The 27,541-nt window shown below is 43.6% G+C and overlaps 1 protein-coding gene across 3 annotated transcripts in view; it reads left to right on the top strand.

The window, feature by feature from the left end:
• Positions 1-22,917, top strand: part of LOC106565713 (SLIT-ROBO Rho GTPase-activating protein 2) — a 206,072-nt gene extending 183,155 nt beyond the window's left edge. The window contains exons 20-24 of one of the 3 annotated variants that reach the window (XM_045691853.1): positions 440-620; positions 2,273-2,401; positions 21,566-21,791; positions 21,873-21,983; positions 22,080-22,917. In XM_045691853.1, coding sequence (XP_045547809.1) covers positions 440-620; positions 2,273-2,401; positions 21,566-21,791; positions 21,873-21,983; positions 22,080-22,589 — 1,157 coding nt within the window. In that variant the 3' untranslated portion in view covers positions 22,590-22,917. Of the gene's footprint in view, positions 1-421; positions 621-2,272; positions 2,402-21,565; positions 21,792-21,872; positions 21,984-22,079 lie in introns of all 3 variants that reach the window. The other 2 variants (XM_045691851.1, XM_045691852.1) reach the window with 2 other exon arrangements.
• The last annotated feature ends 4,624 nt before the right edge of the window (positions 22,918-27,541 follow it).

The following is a 27,541-nucleotide window of genomic DNA, read 5'->3' as shown; positions in this document are numbered from 1 at the left end:
ACATTCTGCTTCTCACAGCAACATTCTGCTTCTGATATCAACATTCTGATTCTCACATCAACATTCTGCTTCTCACATCAACATTCTGCTTCTCACAGCAACATTCTGCTTCTCACAGCAACATTCTGCTTCTGATGATCACTACAATATGACTGCCTGCGCTACAACCCCTTTGTCTGTAACCAACTTCTGTGTCACTAACCTGCTTGCCACTAACCCGCCTCCCGTTCTCTACCCCTGCCCCTCCTTCCCTTCTCCCCTCTCTCTCCCGTTTCTCCCCTCCTCCTCCCCCCTCTCTCCCGTTTCTCCCCTCCTCCTCTCTCCCGTTTCTCCCCTCCTCCTCTCTTCCCTCTGTCTCCCCCCTCTCTCTCTCTCTCTCCCCCTCTCTCCTTCTCTCCCTCCCTCCCTCTCTGACTCTCAGGCTTGTTGGTCGTTTCAGAATCTGACCCAATAGCGGCCATCGCTCGCTTCGACTACTCTGGACGGACCAACCGGGAGCTGTCGTTTAATAAGGGCGCGCCTCTCCTCCTTTTCCAGCGAGTCAGTGATGACTGGTGGGAGGGCCAACACAACGGAGTAGACGGACTGGTGCCTCACCAGTACATAGTGGTTCAGGACATGTAAGAAACCACAAGACCAGTGTTTAGACAAGTACAACCTGTTCAGACCAGTATAGACCAGTACAGTGCAGACCACCATAGACAAGATGAGAGAATGGTTTTCTAGTTGGCTGGCTGTAGTGTGTGTGTGTGTGTGTGTGTGTGTGTGTGTGTGGTGTGTGGTGTGTGTGTGTGTGTGTGTGTGTGTGTGTGTGTGTGTGTGTGTGTGTGTGTGTGTGTGTTACAGGACGGACAGGACTGTAGTGTGATTATGTGTGTGTGTTACAGGACGGACAGGGCTGTAGTGTGATTATGTGTGTGTGTTACAGGACGGACAGGACTGTAGTGTGATTATGTGTGTGTGTTACAGGACGGACAGGACTGTAGTGTGATTATGTGTGTGTGTTATAGGACGGACAGGGCTGTAGTGTGATTATGTGTGTGTGTTATAGGACGGACAGGGCTGTAGTGTGATTATGTGTGTGTGTTACAGGACGGACGGGACTGTAGTGTGATTATGTGGGTGTGTTACAGGACGGACAGGACTGTAGTGTGATTATGTGTGTGTGTTACAGGACGGACAGGACTGTAGTGTGATTATGTGTGTGTGTTATAGGACGGACAGGGCTGTAGTGTGAATATGTGTGTGTGTTACAGGACGGACGGGACTGTAGTGTGATTATGTGGGTGTGTTACAGGACGGACAGGACTGTAGTGTGATTATGTGTGTGTGTTACAGGACGGACGGGACTGTAGTGTGATTATGTGTGTGTGTGTTACAGGACGGACAGGGCTGTAGTGTGATTATGTGTGTGTGTGTTACAGGACGGACAGGACTGTAGTGTGATTATGTGTGTGTGTTACAGGACGGACAGGACTGTAGTGTGATTATGTGTGTGTGTTACAGGACGGACAGGACTGTAGTGTGATTATGTGTGTGTGTTACAGGACGGACAGGACTGTAGTGTGATTATGTGTGTGTGTTACAGGACGGACAGGACTGTAGTGTGATTAGGTGTGTGTGTGTGTGTGTGTGTGTGTGTGTGTGTGTGTGTTACAGGACGGACAGGACTGTAGTGTGATTATGTGTGTGTGTTACAGGACGGACAGGACTGTAGTGTGATTATGTGTGTGTGTTATAGGACAGACAGGGCTGTAGTGTGATTATGTGTGTGTGTTATAGGACGGACAGGGCTGTAGTGTGATTATGTGTGTGTGTTATAGGACGGACAGGACTGTAGTGTGATTATGTGTGTGTGTTACAGGACGGACAGGACTGTAGTGTGATTATGTGTGTGTGTTACAGGACGGACAGGGCTGTAGTGTGATTATGTGTGTGTGTTATAGGACGGACAGGACTGTAGTGTGATTATGTGTGTGTGTTACAGGACGGATGGGACTGTAGTGTGATTATGTGTGTGTGTTACAGGACGGACAGGACTGTAGTGTGATTATGTGTGTGTGTTACAGGACGGATGGGACTGTAGTGTGATTATGTGTGTGTGTTACAGGACGGACAGGGCTGTAGTGTGATTATGTGTGTGTGTTACAGGACGGATGGGACTGTAGTGTGATTATGTGTGTGTGTTACAGGACGGACAGGGCTGTAGTGTGATTATGTGTGTGTGTTACAGGACGGACGGGTCTGTAGTGTGATTATGTGTGTGTTACAGGACGGACGGGGACAGAAACAGTCCTAAGACTGAAGCGGAGTTGCAGGAAGAGAGAGTGTCCACTAGGGGCACCGCTGCCTCTCCCACTGGAGCTCACGTAGCTGACGCCTACCTGGCCAACCTCAACAAGTAAGAGACACACAAGAACCAATCACAACGCATCATCTCCTCATTTACATCTTCGCTGACCCAATTAGATCTCAGTCTGAATGACTATCGCCCCGTAGCACTCACGTCTGTAGCCATGAAGTGCTTTGAAAGGCTGGTCATGGCTCACATCAACACCATCATCCCAAACACTCTGAACCCACTACAATTCGTATACTGCACCAACAGATTTTTTTTACATTCCAAAAACAAATGTATACATCCAAATGACAACTTACAGACACATACAAACAACGACTACATCTCCTCTGCCCAGACTCGCCTGCTCACACCCCATCCCTAGTGCCTGCATTATTGTTTGCCACTTGGTCTTAAATTGTACCAATTTGTTGTTCTCAGTCGCCCATGTTATTTCAGTATTTCAAGAATAAATCATTTGATTTGTCCATTGTATCAATGATGGCGGATTGATTGACTTCCAAGTTTTTTCTAAATGAGTGATAAGAGAATCGTCCAGCCCATTGGGTGTCTCACTACACCACCATATGTTGTCTTGAAATATGCAGACCGATGGAAATAAATTACATTTATATTGTAATACTTCTGACAACTTTCAAGCTCCGCCCACAACTTCGGAACTTTCTAGCGTTCCCAAAAGGCACGGATTATTGAATCATTATTAGTTGTACGCTTGACATGACTGCTGTTATGCTGTATCATTTGTTAATTCTGTCTCTTGTATAATACATTCTATACTGTACTTTCGTTTATACTGGATTAATTAAGCATGCATTTTTGTTAACCTTTCTGGGGTAGGTGGGACGTTAGCATCCCACTCGCCAACAGCCAGTGAAATAGCAGGGCGCCAAGTTCAAAACAACAAAAATCTCATAATTCAAATTTCTCAAACATACAACTATTATACACCATTTTAAAGATAAACTTCTCGTTAATCCAACCACAGTGTCCGATTTCAAAAAGGCTTTACGGCGAAAGCATAGCATTAGATTATGTTAGGACAGCACCTAGACAAGAAAAACCACACAGCCATTTTCCAAGCAAGGAGAGCCGTCACAAAAACCAGAAATACAGCTAAAATGAATCACTAACCTTTGATGATCTTCATCAGATGGCACTCATAGGACTTCATGTTACACAATACATGTATGTTTTGCTCGATAAAGTTCATATTTATATCCAAAAACCCCATTTTACATTGGCGTGTAATGTTCAGAAATGTTTTGCCTCCAAAACTGCTGGTGAATGAGCACATCAATTTACAGAAATACTCATCATAAACGTTGATAAAATATACAACTTATGCACAGAATTAAAGATAAACTTCTCCTTACTACAACCGCTGTGTCAGATTTCAAAAAAGATTTACGGCAAAAGCACACTTTGCAATAATCTGAGTACAGTCACCAAACCAAACCCGCCATTTTGTGGAGTCAACAAAACTCAGAAATAGCATTATAAATATTCACTTACCTTTGATGATCTTCATCGGAATGCACTCCCAGGAATCCCAGTTCCACAATAAATATTTGTTTTGTTTCGATAAAGTCCATATTTATGTCCAAATACCTCCTTTTGTTCGCGCGTTTAGTCCACTACTCCAAATGCAGAAAGTGCGCAACAGAAAGTCACGACGAAAAGTCAAAAAAGTTCTATTTACATTTAGAATCAATCTTTAGGATGTTTTTATCATAAATCTTCAGTAATATTCCAACCGGACAATTCCATTGTCTTCATAAATGAAAAGGAACTCAGGTCGCTCTCTCGGCTGCGCACGTGACTGAGCTCATGCCTTATTTTGGGACACCTGACTCCTAGAGCTCTTATTCTCTCCCCATTCACAGTAGAAGCATGAAACAAGGTTCTAAAGACTATTGACATCTAGTGGAAGCCTTAGGAAGTGCAAAATTACCCCACAGACACTGTATATTGGACAGGCAATCACTTGAAAAACTACAAACCTCAGATTTCCCACTTCCTGGTTGGATTTTTCTCAGGTTTTTGCATGCCATATGAGTTCTGTTATACTCACAGACATCATTCAAACAGTTTTAGAAACTTCAGAGTGTTTTCTATCCAAATATACTAATAATATGCATATCCTAGCTTGTGGGCCTGAGTAGCAGGCAGTTGACTCTGGGCACGCTTTTCATCTGGACGTGAAAATACTGCCCCCTACCCCAAAGAAGTTAACTGTTGGTTCGTTGGTTATGCTCCAACTTTCCATCCATCTTATGCCAACATCAGTTATTTTTAAATCTTGGTTTCAATAGTTTATATTTTTTCTAAGAGATTGTCAGTTGGATAGGCTCTCTGCATCTTACCTATCATAAGAACATCTTTTTCTGACTCAAACAAGATTACCTCAAGATTTACCTCGAAGTTTCGTGATATGTAACATTAAGTTGCATGTATTTCAAACTATCTACATTGGTCAGTCCAGAACTACTTTTTAATTCTGTCATGGAAATAAATATATTTCCTGTTACCAAGTAATTTACGGTTTCTGTGCCTATAGTTTTCCATGTGGGCCAATTTATCGATTAATTCTAAAAAGCTATTCAAGGATTATTCCATAAGGTTGTGTTTCTAGGGAGTGATATTGGTTCTTGTAAAATACGTTTCATTTTCTTCGATATAGTGTTCTTTTATTTATTTACCCCTTTTTCTTTCCCAATTTCATGGTATCCAATTAGTAGTTACAGTGTTGTCCCATCGCTGCAACTCCCGTACGGACTTGGGAGAGGTGAAGGTCGAGAGCAATGCGTTCTCCAAAACACAACCCAGCCAAGCCGCACTGCTTCTTAATACACTGCTCGCTTTAACCTGGAAGCAGCTGCACCAATGTGTTGGAGGACACACCGTACAACTGGCGACTGTGTCAGCGTGCACTGTGCCCGGCCCGCAACAGGAGTCGCTAGTGCGCGATGGGACAAGGACATCCCAACCGGCCAAACCCTCCCCTAACCCGGTCGACGCTGAGCCAATTGTGCACCGCCGCATGGGTCTCCCGGTTCCCGGCCGGCTGCGACACAGCCCGAAATCAAACCCGGGTCTGTAGTGACATGATGCAGTGCCTTAGTTCTAGTGTTCTAAACTATGAAGTTGCTAATGTTCTTAGCTTTATCCTTTGAAAATCTACATAAAAAAATTCTAGGGATGAGCATGCGCATCTTCAATATGTACCCATTGTTCCTCTTTAGTGCATTTAACTACAGTACCAGTCAAAAGTTTGGACAAACCTACTCATTCCTGGGTTTTTCTTTATTTTTGCTATTTTCTACATTGTAGAACAATAATGAAGATTTCCAAACTATGAAATAACACATATGGAATTATGTAGTAACCAAAAAAGTGTTAAACAAATCAAAATTATTTTATATTTGAGATTCTTCAGTGTAGCCACCCTTTGCCTTGATGACAGATTTGCACACTCTTGGCATTCTCTCAACCAGCTTCACCTGGAAGGCTTTTCCAACAGTTTTGAAGGAGTTCCCACATATGTTGAGCCTTGGGTAACGAGTTGATACAATACCATGTCTGGAAGGTTAAAACCACTCCAGACTTAGGAAGATGTACACCTTTATTGGGTTTTATTTACCCATATAATGTTTGTTATGACCCAGTATACTTTTTTTAAAGAATGTCTTTGCTGGGGTAATTGGTATAACCAAAAATAGATATAAAACTTTGGCAGACATTCCATTATGAAGAGGTTTATTCTTGAAAATAAAGGACAGCCGCACACTCTAAGAGCTCAGATTCAAATCATAGATCCAACACCCTACTCAACAAATTGGATGCAGTCTATCACAGTGCCATCCATTGTGTCACCAAAGCCCCATATACTACCCACCACTGCGACCTGTACACTCTCGTTGGTTGGCCCTTGCTTCATATTAGTCGCCAAACTCACTGGATACATGTCATCTACAAGACCCTGCTAGGTAAAGTCCCGCCTTATCTCTGCTCGCTGGTCACCATAGCAGCACCCACCTGTAGCACGCGTTCCAGCAGGTATATCTCTCTGGTCACCCCCAAAGCCAATTCCTCCTTTCGCCGCCTCTCCTTCCAGTTCTCTGCTGCCAATGACTGGAATGAACTACAAAAATCTCTGAAACAGGAAACACTTATCTCCCTCACTAGCTTTAAGCACCAGCTGTCAGAGCAGCTCACAGATCACTGCACCTGTAAATAGCCCAAACAACTACCTCTTCCCCTACTGTATTCATTTATTTATTTTGCTCCTTTGCACCCCAGTATTTCTACTTTGCACACTCATCTACTGTAAAATCTACAATTCCAGTGTTTTACTTGCTATATTGTATTTACTTCGCCACCATGGCCTATTTATTGCCTTTACCTCCCTTATCTCACCTCATTTGCTCACATTGTATGTAGACTTATTTTTCTACTGTATTATTAACTGTAAGTTTGTTTTACTCCATGTGTAACTCTGTGTTGTTATATGTGTCGAACTGCTTTGCTTTATCTTGACCAGGTCGCAGTTGTAAATGAGAATTTGTTCTCAACCAGCCTACCTGGTTAAATAAAGGTGAAATATATTTTTTTAAAATAATTAAAAAAATCCAACGTTTGGACAGCCAAGCTGTCTTCATCAGGGTATGATCACAAACACTGCGGGATGACTTGTTTATATAGGGTAAAGCTGTAGGGTAAACTATTTTTCAAGGGAAGTGGGTGACAACTATCAGCCCTCAACAAACTGTTAGGATCAGTAGGTTTCCTGTAAAGATCAGTGTATAGAACATTATCTTCACACAGGATCAGAAGATCAAGAAAACTGATTTGAAGTGTATCAGATTGCATAGTAAATCTCAAATGTTCAGAACAGGAGTTAAGAAAAGCATGGAATGCCTGGATCTGTTTTGTCACCCCTCCATAGAACAAAAATATCATCAATATACCGTTTCCAAATAATGATGTAAGGCAAGAAAACATTTTTGAGAGGATTGAAAATAGACTGTTTCTCCATGTAACCCACATACAAATGATCATAGTTAGGAGCCATGGGGGATCCCATAGCAGTACCCTTCGTCTGAATAAAGAAATCATTTAGAAACATGAAGTAGTTATGTGTGAGTACTATTTCAGCCAACGTTATAATGCAGGCACTGGAAGGTAGTTCATTAGGGTCACGTTGCAGAAGAAAATGTTCCATAGCTTCAATACCGCCCTCATGTGGAATATTTGTGTATAATGACTCAACATCAAAAATAACTAACAAGGTGTTCTCAGGGAGAGGATCAAGAGATTCAATGATAGAGATCATACGGCTGGTGTCCTTTACAAAGGAGGAGAGCTGTTCTGAGATCATACTGCTGGTGTCCTTTAGGAGGAGAGCTGTTCTGAGATCATACTGCTGGTGTCCTTTACAAAGGAGGGGAGCTGTTCTGAGATCATACTGCTGGTGTCCTTTAGGAGGAGAGCTGTTCTGAGATCATACTGCTGGTGTCCTTTACAAAGGAGGGGAGCTGTTCTGAGATCATACTGCTGGTGTCCTTTACAAAGGAGGGGAGCTGTTCTGAGACCATACTGCTGGTGTCCTTTAGGAGGAGAGCTGTTCTGAGATCATACTGCTGGTGTCCTTTAGGAGGAGAGCTGTTCTGAGACCATACTGCTGGTGTCCTTTACAAAGGAGGGGAGCTGTTCTGAGATCATACTGCTGGTGTCCTTTACAAAGGAGGGGAGCTGTTCTGAGATCATACTGCTGGTGTCCTTTACAAAGGAGGGGAGCTGTTCTGAGATCATACTGCTGGTGTCCTTTACAAAGGAGGGGAGCTGTTCTGAGATCATACTGCTGGTGTCCTTTACAAAGGAGGGGAGCTGTTCTGAGACCATACTGCTGGTGTCCTTTACAAAGGAGGGGAGTGGTTCTGAGATCATACTGCTAGTGTCCTTTACAAAGGAGGGGAGCTGTTCTGAGATCATACTGCTGGTGTCCTTTACAAAGGAGGGGAGCTGTTCTGAGACCATACTGCTGGTGTCCTTTAGGAGGAGAGCTGTTCTGAGATCATACTGCTGGTGTCCTTTACAAAGGAGGGGAGCTGTTCTGAGATCATACTGCTGGTGTCCTTTACAAAGGAGGGGAGCTGTTCTGAGATCATACTGCTGGTGTCCTTTACAAAGGAGGGGAGCTGTTCTGAGATCATACTGCTGGTGTCCTTTACAAAGGAGGGGAGTGGTTCTGAGATCATACTGCTAGTGTCCTTTACAAAGGAGGGCAGCTGTTCTGAGATCATACTGCTGGTGTCCTTTACAAAGGAGGGGAGCTGTTCTGAGATCATACTGCTGGTGTCCTTTACAAAGGAGGGGAGTGGTTCTGAGATCATACTGCTGGTGTCCTTTACAAAGGAGGGGAGTGGTTCTGAGATCATACTGCTGGTGTCCTTTACAAAGGGGCGGAGCTGTTCTGAGATCATACTGCTGGTGTCCTTTACAAAGGAGGGGAGCTGTTCTGAGACCATACTGCTGGTGTCCTTTACAAAGGAGGGGAGCTGTTCTGAGATCATACTGCTGGTGTCCTTTACAAAGGAGGGGAGCTGTTCTGAGATCATACTGCTGGTGTCCTTTACAAAGGAGGGGAGTGGTTCTGAGATCATACTGCTGGTGTCCTTTACAAAGGAGGGGAGCTGTTCTGAGACCATACTGCTGGTGTCCTTTACAAAGGAGGGGAGCTGTTCTGAGATCATACTGCTGGTGTCCTTTACAAAGGAGGGGAGTGGTTCTGAGACCATACTGCTGGTGTCCTTTACAAAGGAGGGGAGCTGTTCTGAGACCATACTGCTGGTGTCCTTTACAAAGGAGGGGAGCTGTTCTGCGAGTGGTCTAATAAAAAAGTCAACAACAGTAGATAGAGGGGCCGTTACTGCATCAATGAACGCTACAATAGGGCGCCCTGGAGGTTTTGTAACGTTCTTGTGTAATTTCGCAAAGTTTAGAAAGTGGCAATTTTAGGGTGTTGAATAGCCAAAAAGTCGTGTTCTTTTTTGGTTATCTGACCAGAACTGAAATACCCATCTAGGACAGTAAAGATAGTGTTCTGAAATTGGGGTCACTTCTGAGTTTCTTGTAAAAGGTCTTGTCAAGCAGTTGTCTATGACACTCATTTACATAAGCTGTCCTATCCATGAGTATCGGACAGTACAACCGACCCACCCTTATCAGCAGGGAGGGTAAGGACTGACGTATCGGACAGTACAACCGACCCACCCTTATCAGCAGGACGGGTAAGGACTGACGTATCAGATTGTACCATCGACCCACCCTTATCAGCAGGGAGGATAAGGACTGACGTATCGGACAGTACAACCGACCCACCCTTATCAGCAGGGAGGGTAAGGACTGACGTATCGGACAGTACAACCGACCCACCCTTATCAGCAGGGAGGATAAGGACTGACGTATCGGACAGTACCACCGACCCACCCTTATCAGCAGGGAGGGTAAGGACTGACGTATCGGACAGTACAACCGACCCACCCTTATCAGCAGGGAGGGTAAGGACTGACGTATCGGACAGTACAACCGACCCACCCTTATCAGCAGGACGGGTAAGGACTGACGTATCAGATTGTACCATCGACCCACCCTTATCAGCAGGGAGGGTAAGGACTGACGTATCGGACTGTACCATCGACCCACCCTTATCAGCAGGGAGGATAAGGACTGACGTATCAGACAGTACCATCGACCCACCCTTATCAGCAGGGAGGGTAAGGACTGACGTATCGGATTGACCAACCGACCCACCCTTATCAGCAGGGAGGGTAAGGACTGACGTATCAGATTGTAAATCAAGCAAAGCTTGTTTTTCATCCTTAGGTAAATTATGGAAAGATATCTACTCCTGTTTGTCCTTAAGGAGATGGGCAACATCTTTTTCAACAAGTCTGCAATATGTCTCGATAGAGTGATTGCGATTGTGGCTGGAGGTATAAAATAACTCTTGCTTCTAACAGGAGTCGGAGTACGTGCAGGTGAATAACCTACATATTCAATAGAAATATCAGGATTAGTGGAGCTAAAGTATTCCCTTAAACGGATGTTTCAAAAAAACTTAAACACACTATCTTAACATCAAATTCGTTGCACTGAGTTGTAGGCACAAAAGACAAGCCTTTATTAAGCAAGGAGATATGGGCAGGACTCAATATCTTGCTTGATAAATGAAAGACACTCAGTCCCGTGGGTTCTCTGCCTCTGGTAGTCGTTTCTTCATACCCCGTCGGGTGCAGCATCTCGTCGGTGCGCGTGCCCGCGGCCACCTCCGCCCAGTCTCTCGTCGAGTAAAAACCTGCCACTGGAAGCCGATGAGGCGCTGGTTGTAGTGTTGGTCAGACGGGGGTGGATGGAAGTAAGCGTCATCCCTCCTGCGTCTGTCATGGAGAGGAGGAGCAGGACCTCTTGTCAGGGTTTCTCCAGAAGTAGACTTTATCCTCGGCCTTGTCTTTTTTGTCTTGGTTGAATTTCTTGATTTTAAGTTCCTTTATTTCTGTAGACAACTTGTCCTGGAGCGCTTGGTTAGTTTTCATCAGTTCAATGAATATGCCATCATCATTAACAGCTATTTGTAGAGCTGTGTGTTTGTCTTTAATCGTGTTATCCATTTCACTAAAATCCTTTTTCAACTGGTCAACAATTAATGTCATTAAATCAGTAGAGCATTTGTTCAGGATGGCACACCAGCGCTCACAGAAATCATCTGTGCTCTGTCCCAATGATGGCTCTTTTTGCCACCTGAGTCCCCGTGGAATAATGCCTTGACACACATAATCACTAAGAGTGACTATATGCAGATGCGTTCTCGTCTTAGATAAATGTAACAGTTCTTTCGAGAGGTCAGAATTACCCCCCGGCATGTCAAAAAGAGACTCCGAAACAATGATCTTATCACGTTCCCTTTGGCTATATTCAAAGTCATCTTGTTTGGGTCTTTGACCAGTGTCAGGAAAATAATTATCATTCGGCAACGTTTTAGAGCTTTCTGTCGGTAGGGTGCTGTTTACTGGGTAACAGAACAATCTAGAGGAAAAAGAAACGCACACCTATTAAGTCGAGGTGCTGGCTAGCGGAGTGGAAAACGTGAAAATAAAGGAGAGCCGCCCACTCTAAGAGCTCAGCTGCAAAAATGTAATGTCCAACATTTCGACAGCCAAGCGGTCTTCATCAGGGTATGATCACAAACACTGTGATGACTCGTTTATATAGTATTAAAAGACACAGGTGTCTGTAATCATGGCCAAGTATGGCCTAATATCATTGGTTAATTCTCAAATATTAAAATGACGTACAAAGAACATACAAAAAACAAATGGATAGCATACGATCATAGATTCAATTTAGACTACATGAGGTTTATTCTACCTGGAACATTTATCAGAATATTATTCCAATTAATGAAATCTGCTTTCATACTGTTGAGTAATGGAATAGTTATCTTTATATATTTGTTGTTTGTTGTCACTTATTAAGCATCCTAAGTATGTAATATTTTTTGTGGTCCACTTAAAGGCTTGCTGTAGATCATGAGTTATTATTAATATTTTTCCTATTGCCATTATTATTCTTTTTTTCCACGTTCATTTTATAGTTTGAGATTTCTGAGTATTCTGAAAATATTTTTTGCAAAGGGTCATTGAGTTTTCACAGAGATGACGCAGTCTCTATTACACTCCACACTGCCCTCTACCACTTGAATAAGCGGAACACCTATGTAAGAATGCTGTTCATTGACTATAGCTCAGCATTCAAAAATGTAGTACCCTCCAAGCTCATCATTAAGCTCAGGACCCTGGGACTAAACACCTCCCTCTGCAACTGGATCCTGGACTTCCTGACGGGCCACCCGCAGGTGGTGAGGGTAGGCAACAACACATCCGCCACGCTGGTGTGTGCTTAGTCCCCTCCTGTACTCCCTGTTCACGCATGACTGCGTGGCCGCCCACGATTCCAATACCATAATTAAGTTTGCTGACGACACGACAGTGGTAGGCCTGATCCCCGATGATCAGACAGCCTACAGGGAGGAGGTCAGTGACCTAGCAGTGTGGTGCCAGGACAACAACCTTTCCCTCAATGTCAATAAGAAAAATGATCTGATCGTGGACGACTGGAAACGGAGGGCGGAGCACACCCCCATCCAGATCAACAGGGCTGTAGTGGAACGGGTCGAGAGCTTCAAGTTCCTCGGTGTCCACATCACTAAGAAATTAACATGGTCCACACACACCAACACAGTCGTGAAGTAGGCACGACAATGCTTCTTCCCCCTCAGGAGGATGAAAAGATTTGGCATGGGCTCTCAGATTCTCAAAAGTTGTACAGCTGCACCATTGAGAGCATCTTGACTGGCTTCATCACTGATCGGTATGGCAACTGCTTGGCATCTGACTGCAAGGCACTACAGAGGGTAGTGTGTATGGCCCAGGATATCACTGGGGTCAAGCTTCCTGCCATCCAGGACCTCTATACCAGGCGGTGTCAGACGTGCCCTACCTGCCTCGTTTTTCGTCACAGGGACAAATTTGAACTCTTTGCATCCACAATCTGGCGACATTTCGCTGAAGTTTCCAGACAAAACAGATGGCAACCTCACCTATTCTCCGTCACTAAACCGGGTAATCTTGGAAGATTTCGGCAGAAAAGACTTGATCCTCCAAGGTCATAGACTATTCTCTCAGCTACCACATTGCAAGTGGAACCGATGGACCAAGTCTGGAACCAACAGGACCCTGAACAGCTTCTACCCCCAAACCATAAGCCTAAACAGCTACCCAAATATCTGTACCAACTCTTTTGACTCATCACATAAGCTGCTGCTGCTGTTATCTATCCTGTTGCCTAGTCACTTTACCCCTACCTACAGTATACTGCTGTTACTGTCTATTATCTATCCTTTACCCCTACCTACAGTATACTGCTGTTACTGTCTATTATCTATCCTTTACCCCTACCTACAGTATACTGCTGTTACTGTCTATTATCTATCCTTTACCCCTACCTACAGTATACTGCTGTTACTGTCTATTATCTATCCTTTACCCCTACCTACAGTATACTGCTGTTACTGTCTATTATCTATCCTTTACCCCTACCTACAGTATACTGCTGTTACTGTCTATTATCTATCCTTTACCCCTACCTACAGTATACTGCTGCTACTGTCTATTATCTATCCTTTACCCCTACCTACAGTATACTGCTGTTACTGTCTATTATCTATCCTTTACCCCTACCTACAGTATACTGCTGTTACTGTCTATTATCTATCCTTTACCCCTACCTACAGTATACTGCTGTTACTGTCTATTATCTATCATTTACCCCTACCTACAGCACTGCTATTACTGTCTATTATCTATCCTTTACCCCTACCTACAGTATACTGCTGTTACTGTCTATTATCTATCCTTTACCCCTACCTACAGCACTGCTGTTACTGTCTATTATCTATCCTTTACCCCTACCTACAGTATTCTGCTGTTACTGTCTATTATCTATCCTTTACCCCTACCTACAGTATACTGCTGTTACTGTCTATTATCTATCCTTTACCCCTACCTACAGTATACTGCTGTTACTGTCTATTATCTATCCTTTACCCCTACCTACAGTATACTGCTGTTACTGTCTATTATCTATCCTTTACCCCTACCTACAGTATACTGCTGTTACTGTCTATTATCTATCCTTTACCCCTACCTACAGTATACTGCTGTTACTGTCTATTATCTATCCTTTACCCCTACCTACAGTATACTGCTGTTACTGTCTATTATCTATCCTTTACCCCTACCTACAGTATACTGCTGTTACTGTCTATTATCTATCCTTTACCCCTACCTACAGTATACTGCTGTTACTGTCTATTATCTATCCTTTACCCCTACCTACAGTATACTGCTGTTACTGTCTATTATCTATCCTTTACCCCTACCTACAGTATACTGCTGTTACTGTCTATTATCTATCCTTTACCCCTACCTACAGCACTGCTATTACTGTCTATTATCTATCCTTTACCCCTACCTACAGTATACTGCTGTTACTGTCTATTATCTATCCTTTACCCCTACCTACAGCACTGCTGTTACTGTCTATTATCTATCCTTTACCCCTACCTACAGTATACTGCTGTTACTGTCTATTATCTATCCTTTACCCCTACCTACAGTATACTGCTGTTACTGTCTATTATCTATCCTTTACCCCTACCTACAGTATACTGCTGTTACTGTCTATTATCTATCCTTTACCCCTACCTACAGTATACTGCTGTTACTGTCTATTATCTATCCTTTACCCCCTACCTACAGTATACTGCTGTTACTGTCTATCATCTATCCTTTACCCCTACCTACAGTATACTGCTGTTACTGTCTATTATCTATCCTTTACCCCTACCTACAGTATACTGCTGTTACTGTCTATTATCTATCCTTTACCCCCTACCTACAGTATACTGCTGTTACTGTCTATTATCTATCCTTTACCCCTACCTACAGTATACTGCTGTTACTGTCTATTATCTATCCTTTACCCCTACCTACAGTATACTGCTGTTACTGTCTATTATCTATCCTTTACCCCTACCTACAGTATACTGCTGTTACTGTCTATTATCTATCCTTTACCCCTACCTACAGTATACTGCTGTTACTGTCTATTATCTATCCTTTACCCCTACCTACAGTATACTGCTGTTACTGTCTATTATCTATCCTTTACCCCTACCTACAGTATACTGCTGTTACTGTCTATTATCTATCCTTTACCCCTACCTACAGTATACTGCTGTTACTGTCTATTATCTATCCTTTACCCCTACCTACAGTATACTGCTGTTACTGTCTATTATCTATCCTTTACCCCTACCTACAGTATACTGCTGTTACTGTCTATTATCTATCCTTTACCCCTACCTACAGTATACTGCTGTTACTGTCTATTATCTATCCTTTACCCCTACCTACAGTATACTGCTGTTACTGTCTATTATCTATCCTTTACCCCTACCTACAGTATACTGCTGTTACTGTCTATTATCTATCCTTTACCCCCTACCTACAGTATACTGCTGTTACTGTCTATTATCTATCCTTTACCCCTACCTACAGTATACTGCTGTTACTGTCTATTATCTATCCTTTACCCCTACCTACAGTATACTGCTGTTACTGTCTATTATCTATCCTTTACCCCTACCTACAGTATACTGCTGTTACTGTCTATTATCTATCCTTTACCCCTACCTACAGTATACTGCTGTTACTGTCTATTATCTATCCTTTACCCCTACCTACAGTATACTGCTGTTACTGTCTATTATCTATCCTTTACCCCTACCTACAGTATACTGCTGTTACTGTCTATTATCTATCCTTTACCCCTACCTACAGTATACTGCTGTTACTGTCTATTATCTATCCTTTACCCCTACCTACAGTATACTGCTGTTACTGTCTATTATCTATCCTTTACCCCTACCTACAGTATACTGCTGTTACTGTCTATTATCTATCCTTTACCCCTACCTACAGTATACTGCTGTTACTGTCTATTATCTATCCTTTACCCCTACCTACAGTATACTGCTGTTACTGTCTATTATCTATCCTTTACCCCTACCTACAGTATACTGCTGTTACTGTCTATTATCTATCCTTTACCCCTACCTACAGTATACTGCTGTTACTGTCTATTATCTATCCTTTACCCCTACCTACAGTATACTGCTGTTACTGTCTATTATCTATCCTTTACCCCCTACCTACAGTATACTGCTGTTACTGTCTATTATCTATCCTTTACCCCTACCTACAGTATACTGCTGTTACTGTCTATTATCTATCCTTTACCCCTACCTACAGTATACTGCTGTTACTGTCTATTATCTATCCTTTACCCCTACCTACAGTATACTGCTGTTACTGTCTATTATCTATCCTTTACCCCTACCTACAGTATACTGCTGTTACTGTCTATTATCTATCCTTTACCCCTACCTACAGTATACTGCTGTTACTGTCTATTATCTATCCTTTACCCCTACCTACAGTATACTGCTGTTACTGTCTATTATCTATCCTTTACCCCTACCTACAGTATACTGCTGTTACTGTCTATTATCTATCCTTTACCCCTACCTACAGTATACTGCTGTTACTGTCTATTATCTATCCTTTACCCCTACCTACAGTATACTGCTGTTACTGTCTATTATCTATCCTTTACCCCTACCTACAGTATACTGCTGTTACTGTCTATTATCTATCCTTTACCCCTACCTACAGTATACTGCTGTTACTGTCTATTATCTATCCTTTACCCCTACCTACAGTATACTGCTGTTACTGTCTATTATCTATCCTTTACCCCTACCTACAGTATACTGCTGTTACTGTCTATTATCTATCCTTTACCCCTACCTACAGTATACTGCTGTTACTGTCTATTATCTATCCTTTACCCCTACCTACAGTATACTGCTGTTACTGTCTATTATCTATCCTTTACCCCTACCTACAGTATACTGCTGTTACTGTCTATTATCTATCCTTTACCCCTACCTACAGTATACTGCTGTTACTGTCTATTATCTATCCTTTACCCCTACCTACAGTATACTGCTGTTACTGTCTATTATCTATCCTTTACCCCTACCTACAGTATACTGCTGTTACTGTCTATTATCTATCCTTTACCCCTACCTACAGTATACTGCTGTTACTGTCTATTATCTATCCTTTACCCCTACCTACAGTATACTGCTGTTACTGTCTATTATCTATCCTTTACCCCTACCTACAGTATACTGCTGTTACTGTCTATTATCTATCCTTTACCCCTACCTACAGTATACTGCTGTTACTGTCTATTATCTATCCTTTACCCCTACCTACAGTATACTGCTGTTACTGTCTATTATCTATCCTTTACCCCTACCTACAGTATACTGCTGTTACTGTCTATTATCTATCCTTTACCCCTACCTACAGTATACTGCTGTTACTGTCTATTATCTATCCTTTACCCCTACCTACAGTATACTGCTGTTACTGTCTATTATCTATCCTTTACCCCTACCTACAGTATACTGCTGTTACTGTCTATTATCTATCCTTTACCCCTACCTACAGTATACTGCTGTTACTGTCTATTATCTATCCTTTACCCCTACCTACAGTATACTGCTGTTACTGTCTATTATCTATCCTTTACCCCTACCTACAGTATACTGCTGTTACTGTCTATTATCTATCCTTTACCCCTACCTACAGTATACTGCTGTTACTGTCTATTATCTATCCTTTACCCCTACCTACAGTATACTGCTGTTACTGTCTATTATCTATCCTTTACCCCTACCTACAGTATACTGCTGTTACTGTCTATTATCTATCCTTTACCCCTACCTACAGTATACTGCTGTTACTGTCTATTATCTATCCTTTACCCCTACCTACAGTATACTGCTGTTACTGTCTATTATCTATCCTTTACCCCCTACCTACAGTATACTGCTGTTACTGTCTATTATCTATCCTTTACCCCTACCTACAGTATACTGCTGTTACTGTCTATTATCTATCCTTTACCCCTACCTACAGTATACTGCTGTTACTGTCTATTATCTATCCTTTACCCCTACCTACAGTATACTGCTGTTACTGTCTATTATCTATCCTTTACCCCTACCTACAGTATACTGCTGTTACTGTCTATTATCTATCCTTTACCCCTACCTACAGTATACTGCTGTTACTGTCTATTATCTATCCTTTACCCCTACCTACAGTATACTGCTGTTACTGTCTATTATCTATCCTTTACCCCTACCTACAGTATACTGCTGTTACTGTCTATTATCTATCCTTTACCCCTACCTACAGTATACTGCTGTTACTGTCTATTATCTATCCTTTACCCCCTACCTACAGTATACTGCTGTTACTGTCTATTATCTATCCTTTACCCCTACCTACAGTATACTGCTGTTACTGTCTATTATCTATCCTTTACCCCTACCTACAGTATACTGCTGTTACTGTCTATTATCTATCCTTTACCCCTACCTACAGTATACTGCTGTTACTGTCTATTATCTATCCTTTACCCCTACCTACAGTATACTGCTGTTACTGTCTATTATCTATCCTTTACCCCTACCTACAGTATACTGCTGTTACTGTCTATTATCTATCCTTTACCCCTACCTACAGTATACTGCTGTTACTGTCTATTATCTATCCTTTACCCCTACCTACAGTATACTGCTGTTACTGTCTATTATCTATCCTTTACCCCTACCTACAGTATACTGCTGTTACTGTCTATTATCTATCCTTTACCCCTACCTACAGTATACTGCTGTTACTGTCTATTATCTATCCTTTACCCCTACCTACAGTATACTGCTGTTACTGTCTATTATCTATCCTTTACCCCTACCTACAGTATACTGCTGTTACTGTCTATTATCTATCCTTTACCCCTACCTACAGTATACTGCTGTTACTGTCTATTATCTATCCTTTACCCCTACCTACAGTATACTGCTGTTACTGTCTATTATCTATCCTTTACCCCTACCTACAGTATACTGCTGTTACTGTCTATTATCTATCCTTTACCCCTACCTACAGTATACTGCTGTTACTGTCTATTATCTATCCTTTACCCCTACCTACAGTATACTGCTGTTACTGTCTATTATCTATCCTTTACCCCTACCTACAGTATACTGCTGTTACTGTCTATTATCTATCCTTTACCCCTACCTACAGTATACTGCTGTTACTGTCTATTATCTATCCTTTACCCCTACCTACAGTATACTGCTGTTACTGTCTATTATCTATCCTTTACCCCTACCTACAGTATACTGCTGTTACTGTCTATTATCTATCCTTTACCCCTACCTACAGTATACTGCTGTTACTGTCTATTATCTATCCTTTACCCCCTACCTACAGTATACTGCTGTTACTGTCTATTATCTATCCTTTACCCCTACCTACAGTATACTGCTGTTACTGTCTATTATCTATCCTTTACCCCTACCTACAGTATACTGCTGTTACTGTCTATTATCTATCCTTTACCCCTACCTACAGTATACTGCTGTTACTGTCTATTATCTATCCTTTACCCCTACCTACAGCATACTGCTGTTACTGTCTATTATCTATCCTTTACCCCTACCTACAGTATACTGCTGTTACTGTCTATTATCTATCCTTTACCCCTACCTACAGTATACTGCTGTTACTGTCTATTATCTATCCTTTACCCCTACCTACAGTATACTGCTGTTACTGTCTATTATCTATCCTTTACCCCTACCTACAGTATACTGCTGTTACTGTCTATTATCTATCCTTTACCCCTACCTACAGTATACTGCTGTTACTGTCTATTATCTATCCTTTACCCTACCTACAGTATACTGCTGTTACTGTCTATTATCTATCCTTTATCCCTACCTACAGTATACTGCTGTTACTGTCTATTATCTATCCTTTACCCCTACCTACAGTATACTGCTGTTACTGTCTATTATCTATCCTTTACCCCTACCTACAGTATACTGCTGTTACTGTCTATTATCTATCCTTTACCCCTACCTACAGTATACTGCTGTTACTGTCTATTATCTATCCTTTACCCCTACCTACAGTATACCGCTGTTACTGTCTATTATCTATCCTTTACCCCTACCTACAGTATACTGCTGTTACTGTCTATTATCTATCCTTTACCCCTACCTACAGTATACTGCTGTTACTGTCTATTATCTATCCTTTACCCCTACCTACAGTATACTGCTGTTACTGTCTATTATCTATCCTTTACCCCTACCTACAGTATACTGCTGTTACTGTCTATTATCTATCCTTTACCCCTACCTACAGTATACTGCTGTTACTGTCTATTATCTATCCTTTACCCCTACCTACAGTATACTGCTGTTACTGTCTATTATCTATCCTTTACCCCTACCTACAGTATTCTGCTGTTACTGTCTATTATCTATCCTTTACCCCTACCTACAGTATACTGCCGTTACTGTCTATTATCTATCCTTTACCCCTACCTACAGTATACTGCTGTTACTGTCTATTATCTATCCTTTACCCCTACCTACAGTATACTGCTGTTACTGTCTATTATCTATCCTTTACCCCTACCTACAGTATACTGCTGTTACTGTCTATTATCTATCCTTTACCCCTACCTACAGTATACTGCTGTTACTGTCTATTATCTATCCTTTACCCCTACCTACAGTATACTGCTGTTACTGTCTATTATCTATCCTTTACCCCTACCTACAGTATACTGCTGTTACTGTCTATTATCTATCCTTTACCCCTACCTACAGTATACTGCTGTTACTGTCTATTATCTATCCTTTACCCCTACCTACAGTATACTGCTGTTACTGTCTATTATCTATCCTTTACCCCTACCTACAGTATACTGCTGTTACTGTCTATTATCTATCCTTTACCCCTACCTACAGTATACTGCTGTTACTGTCTATTATCTATCCTTTACCCCTACCTACAGTATACTGCTGTTACTGTCTATTATCTATCCTTTACCCCTACCTACAGTATACTGCTGTTACTGTCTATTATCTATCCTTTACCCCTACCTACAGTATACTGCTGTTACTGTCTATTATCTATCCTTTACCCCTACCTACAGTATACTGCTGTTACTGTCTATTATCTATCCTTTACCCCTACCTACAGTATACTGCTGTTACTGTCTATTATCTATCCTTTACCCCTACCTACAGTATACTGATGTTACTGTCTATTATCTATCCTGTTGTCTAGTCACTTTACCCCCACCTATATGTACATATCTTCCTCATTTACCTTGTCGACGGTACTGGTACCCCATGTATGATTGTGGATTTATTCCTCGAGTTATTATCTTTGTATTATTTCACTGTTAGTCTACACTTGTTGTTTATTAAAATTTTGACGAATAAAATGTTCTTTGATTTTTCATCTTCTCACTAACTAATCCCCCCCTTCTCTCTCGCTCTCTCTCTAACCAATCCAATCCCCCCTTCTCTCTCTCTCTAACCAATCCAATCCCCCCTTCTCTCTCTCTTCCGCTATCTGTCAGGATGAGGAAGAAGCCGGAGTTGGGGAGTATCCGTAGAACCTTCCGGGTCTCTGAGGGAGGACATGGGAGTGACGTACCCCCAACGGGGGCGACTGGCGGGGGTGTGAGGACGGCCAGTCTGCCTGTGGGAGGGGCTCTGGTGAAAGAGGGCGGGGACAAACGACCGGTCAGCGCCCACAGTGTCCTCAACTCCTCCATCACACGCCACTCCTCTCTCAAGACCAAGGTAGCTTTTTATTACTGCTGGGTAATATTGTCTATCATTCTTGTTATTGCTGATTGTAAAGGAGTGTTATTTGTTGTGCAGGTGGAAAGTCCTCAGTTCCGCAAAGCGACCACAGCGGGGCGCTCTAAGAGCTTCAGCAACCACAGACCGCTGGACCCTGAGGTCATCACTCAGCTGGAGCCCACCTCACAGGTTCGCCCACCTCTGACCCCTCACATCTCAGCCCTACCAAATGTGTGTGTGTGTTCTGATTTGTATCTCTGTCTGATATCTCCTTGTCTGTTTCAGGATATCGAGGCGGCTATGAGCTCTGCTCTGAGAGAGCTGAGAGAGCTGGAGAGGCAGAGCAGTGTCCAGCACACACACACCCCTGACGTGGTGCTGGACACTCTGGAGCAGGTGAAGGGTGTGTGTGGTGGCGGAGGAGGGGGCGCATCAGAACCCTCCAGTCCCCTCCACTCCCGTCTGCTGAGGGACAGCGACGGCGCAGGATCTCCACACTCACACCCTCTCCAACGCAGCGCTTCGTCCGCTAGCGACATCCCCTACTCCTCCCCTACTTCCTCCTTCCGCCCGTCCTATCCCAGGAGCCCGCTGCCCTCCTCTCTTGCCTCCTCAGCCCTCTCTTTCTCCACTCCCTCCTTCCGAGAGCCTCGTCCTCCAGCCACGCGGCCCAAGCCGGTGGTCTTCCCCAAGGGAGGAGGAAGCAGCAGTCCGGCTATGGGGTCCCCAACCTCCACTGTCCCCCCTCCTCCCCCACCCCCACCCCAGCCCAACGACAAGTCCTGCCCCGCCTGAGGAGTGACATCACACACGCTCCCCTTCCATACACAAACCACTGCCCCCATCTCCCCTGACCCAATGACAGGTGGGATAGCTCTCACCTAGGATCAGCTTACCCTCCCAAACTCAAAGCATTATGGGAGTTAGACTGTATAAAGCCTCCATGACTCAAACAAGGGATCAAAACGAACATACAGCATGACAATAAAGAGATATGGAACCTGTGCTGTATATACTGGTGTGAGGTGTGTGTGCAGGCGAACTTGTGTGAGGCGTGTGTGTGTGTGTGTGTGTGTGTGTGTGTGTGTGTGTGTGTGTGTGTGTGTGTGTGTGTGTGTGTGTGTGTGTGTGTGTGTGTGTGTGTGTGTGTGTGTGTGAGCGTGTGTGAGCGTGCCTGTGTGTGTGAGCGTGCCTGTGTGTGTGAACGTGCCTGTGTGTGTGAGCGTGTCTGTGTGAGGTGAGTGTGAGTGTGCCTGTGTGAGGTGTGTGTGTGTGCGTGTCTGTGTGAGGTGTGTGTGAGAGTGTGCCTGTGTGAGGTGTGTGTGTGCGTGTCTGTGTGAGGTGTGTGTGAGAGTGTGCCTGTGTGAGGTGTGTGTGTGCGTGTCTGTGTGAGGTGTGTGTGTGCGTGTCTGTGTGAGGTGTGTGTGAGAGTGTGCCTGTGTGAGGTGTGTGTATGCGTGTCTGTGTGAGGTGTGTGTGAGAGTGTCTATGTGAGGTGTGTGTGAGAGTGTGCCTGTGTCAGCGTGTCTGTGTGAGGTGCGTGTGTGTGTGTGTGGTGTGTGTGTGTGTGTGTGTGTGTGTGTGTGTGTGTGTGTGTGTGTGTGTGTGTGTGTGTGTGTGTGTGTGTGTGTAAGGTGTGTGTGTGTGTGTGTGTGTAGATGTGTGTGTGTGTGTGTGTGTGTGTGTGTGTGTGTGTGTGTGTGTGTGTGTTTGTGTGTGTGTGTGTGAGCGTGCCTGTGTGTGTGAGCGTGCCTGTGTGAGCATGCCTGTGTGTGTGAGCGTGCCTGTGTGAGGTGAGTGTGTCTGTGTGCCTGTGTGAGGTGTGTGTGTGCGTGTCTGTGTGAGGTGTGTGTGTGCGTGTCTGTGTGAGGTGTGTGTGAGAGTGTCTATGTGAGGTGTGTGTGAGAGTGTGCCTGTGTCAGCGTGTCTGTGTGAGGTGCGTGTGTGTGTGTGGTGTGTGTGTGTGTGTGTGTGTGTGTGTGTGTGTGTGTGTGTGTGTGTGTGTGTGTGTGTGTGTGTGTGTGTGTGTGTGTGTGTGTGTGAGGTGTGTGTGTGTGAGCGTGCCTGTGTGTGTGAGCGTGCCTGTGTGAGCATGCCTGTGTGTGTGAGCGTGCCTGTGTGAGGTGAGTGTGTCTGTGTGCCTGTGTGAGGTGTGTGTGTGCGTGTCTGTGTGAGGTGTGTGTGAGAGTGTGCCTGTGTCAGCGTGTCTGTGTGAGGTGCGTGTGTGTGTGAGGTGTGTGTGTGTGAGCGTGCCTGTGTGAGGTGTGTGTGTGTGTGTGTGTGTGTGTGTGTGTGTGTGTGTGTGTGTGTGTGTGTGTGTGTGTGTGTGTGTGTGTGTGTGTGTGTGTGTGTGTGTGTGAGCGCCTGTGTGTGTGTGTGTGTGTGTGTGTGAGCATGCCTGTGTAAGAAATGTGTGTGTGGGAGCATGCCTGTGTAAGATGTGTGTGTGTGTGTGAGCATGCCTGTGTGAGATGTGTGTGTGTGTGAGCATGCCTGTGTGAGATGTGTGTGTGTGTGAGCATGCCTGTGTGAGATGTGTGTGTGTGTGAGCATGCCTGTGTGAGATGTGTGCCACATACCTTATACTTGAGAGCACTGTTTGATTTTGAATAGATGGAACATTTAAGGACATTTCCCAGGCAGTCTCTCCTTTTATCCCCAATGAACCCTGAGAAGACAGGAGTTGACAGGAGGACTGGTTCACCTGGATGGCTGTGTGAGTGTGTGACTCCTGGATCCACACTCTCCGAGAACACACAGACAGACTGTGGAACACAGAACACTATATAACTCAGAAGAAACTCAGTATCCACTTTCTCTGGCTACATGTTCCCTCGCTGCTTCAACACTGGAGCAACACTGGATCAGCCAACCTGGACAGAAAGTGACAGAGATGGACAGAGATGGATGGATGGATGGATGGATGGATGGATGGATGGATGGATGGATGGAGAGAGCAGTGGATTGCCTCTTTCTACGTGAAGAGAAGAGGGCTAGGCTATGTCTCTGATCCTCCTGTGTGTAGGCAAGCTGAGTGTTGTGGTGACTCGTTCTAACAACAATGCTCACCAGTAAAGCTGCTATACACCACGCTCTTTTCTACTGTATTCTACTAGACTCTACTATACTCTTCATCAGGGCTATTCAATTAGCACCCCTCAGGGGCCAAAGGAATGCTGGTTTACTTTTCTAAGTGGAAGTTGTAATGTAATTGATTGGCCAGAGAGCCTAATCACCAATGTCCCAGGTGTGTATTGATGGGGCCTTGCAGGACAATAGTTAAAAGTCCTTTTCTACATTCTGTATTTACCCACATAATGCAACGCTTGTCTAGCTTTCCAACAGCACCTCCTGCTGGTGTTTAAGTGCACGACATGGCTGTTCTCAATAACCAACCTTTCTTTAGCAATAAGAGTCTGACAGACTCATCAGCTTAGCAGCATGCCAGGCCTGCTGCTTCTCTCTCCCTTAGATTCCCAGCATTAATATACGCTCTGTTACAGAAGTGGAATAGACACACCCATACACATGTGTGTGTGTGTTCTGTGGCAGCTAAATGCCTTTCAGGTTCTCCTCGCATGCTGGGGCCACAACAGTCGCAGTGCTGACTGACTGCATCTATTTTCAATACTACCAAACGCGCCTCTTACACCAGCTTCCCACAAATGATTACTCCAGACCAAATCAGCAAAAAGGGTATTTTTACATGTATAGTTTATTAACCATGGTGATAACTGGACATGTGCAGATGAGGAATCTCAGTGAGGTGGAAGAGTTTGTTTAGATACAAGCACAAACAAACCTCGCCAAGCGCATTCATAAACATTACTTTATGCTTATTTTCCTCCACTTGTTAGTTTATCCTCAGAATATGTAATAGTAAACTGTGTAGTCGTCTACGTGTGTGTTGGGTGTGTGTGTGTGGAGTGTGTGTGTGTGTGTGCACGTCAGTGACCCTTCACAGCTCTCAGAAGTCAGCGTTAACCACTCATCATTAAGGGAACCGACTAATGCCTGCTCTTTAGAGACATGGGGACCAACAGGATGGAACACAAAGACAGCAGAACCTGTGTCGCCAGAACCACTGCTACCAGTATCACTGATCACTAGGCTTAATGTTCGTGTGACTGACTAGTTCTCAGTCCCAGCCGCTAAAGACAGAAGACAACAGGAAGTGTCACACTGTCTCCTCTGTCGCTCCTCTACCAATAGCATTGATGTGTGTCATGGCGGACCCGCATCCAATAATTGATTGGATTTATATAATCCAATGAAATGAGTTACAGGAACAGCCCCGAGGTCTGATCTTTGTGCTCGTCTTTAAGAGAACCTCTGCTGTGACTCCCTAACTGTCGCATCATGTGATCAGTCTCAAACCGGTCCTGTCCTGTCTTTCACTGTGGTAGCATTTTCTGAAGTCTGAACTGTGATTGGTCAAGGGGAGGAGACAGAATGTTTTGATTGGTCAAGGTTAGTGGGAGGCGGTAGGATGCTTTAGTTATTGACAGCTTTAACATTGTCTGAGACGAGGATATTTCATGTCAGGGCTTAGAGATCCCTGAGGCTAGAAACGCAGCAGACATCTCTCCCTATCACCCTGCTCTCTCTGTACCTTTCTCCTCCTAGCATTCTGCCTCTTCCCTCTGTCTGGGTCCTTCCTTATTCCAGGTATTTACTTGTATTATTGCATTCCCAAATGATCTGTAACAGGTGATTTCATTCTAATTGTAATGTTTTATCTCTGTGTGTGTATTTTAAGATGTATTTTACATTGTGTTGCTCCCCTTGACTCATCTTGGCAACTGGAGGGATTGTGTGTGTGCGTGTGCGTGTGTGTGTGTGTGTCTGGGGTGGGGTGAATAGGCATTAACACACACGTCATACAAACATACACTCATGGGAGATGCTTTGTGGTTGGTGTCTGTGTTATCCTGGCTTCGTTGTATAGGAGCTAGGATCCTCAGTATCCTCACCATACTTAGAATGACATGGTGTGCTCCAGGACTGACTGAGTGAGGAGGATTTTATTATGATTAACTATTGTTAAATATGCATTTCTTGTCCATTTGAAAACACAAGATCTAAAAAACGACTGTAATGTCAAATATATGTATAGTTGCCTCTGTATTACTGGAGAATCCTGTGTTAAGATGTACTTTGTATATACAATGTTGTACATTACAGAGGTACACTGTTTTTCTGGTACAATATTGTACAGTAATAGCAATAGTAGTTTAATCAAATAGAAGTTATATAATTCTATGTCTAGTTCTTGTAGGAGACTTGTTAATAAACATTGCTTGCTATAAAGGTGTCTGCGTTGTTATGGAGATTATGATGACAGTGATGATGATGGATGGGATGAAGATGATGGTAATGATGGTAACAGGGAACTTGATGATAGGGTTGATGATGATAGTGATAATGGTGATGATGGCAGTGATGATGATGATGATGAGGATGATGGATTGCATGCATCTGGTTCACTGACTCACTCACTCACTCTCTCTCTCTCTCTCTCACACACACACACACACACACATGGATGAGACTCTTGTCCATTGACCACACTTGTGTCTTCAGAAGATCTGCTTCCACAGGGCTTTACTGACAGAGGCTTCTTTCTTGTCTCCTCCTCGATTCTTCTACAACAATCAGGATGTGGTTAGAGACGTCCTACTGGAGACAAGGTTTGTTCTATTTGCCTAGAATTGAATAGGAAACCTCGAGGAACACCCCTCACAGTT

The sequence above is a fragment of the Salmo salar genome, chromosome ssa12 (genome assembly GCF_905237065.1).
Source record: "Salmo salar chromosome ssa12, Ssal_v3.1, whole genome shotgun sequence".
Taxonomy (NCBI): domain Eukaryota; kingdom Metazoa; phylum Chordata; class Actinopteri; order Salmoniformes; family Salmonidae; genus Salmo; species Salmo salar.
Note: the sequence above shows the minus strand (reverse complement) of the source record. Positions and strands in the feature narration are given on the sequence as shown.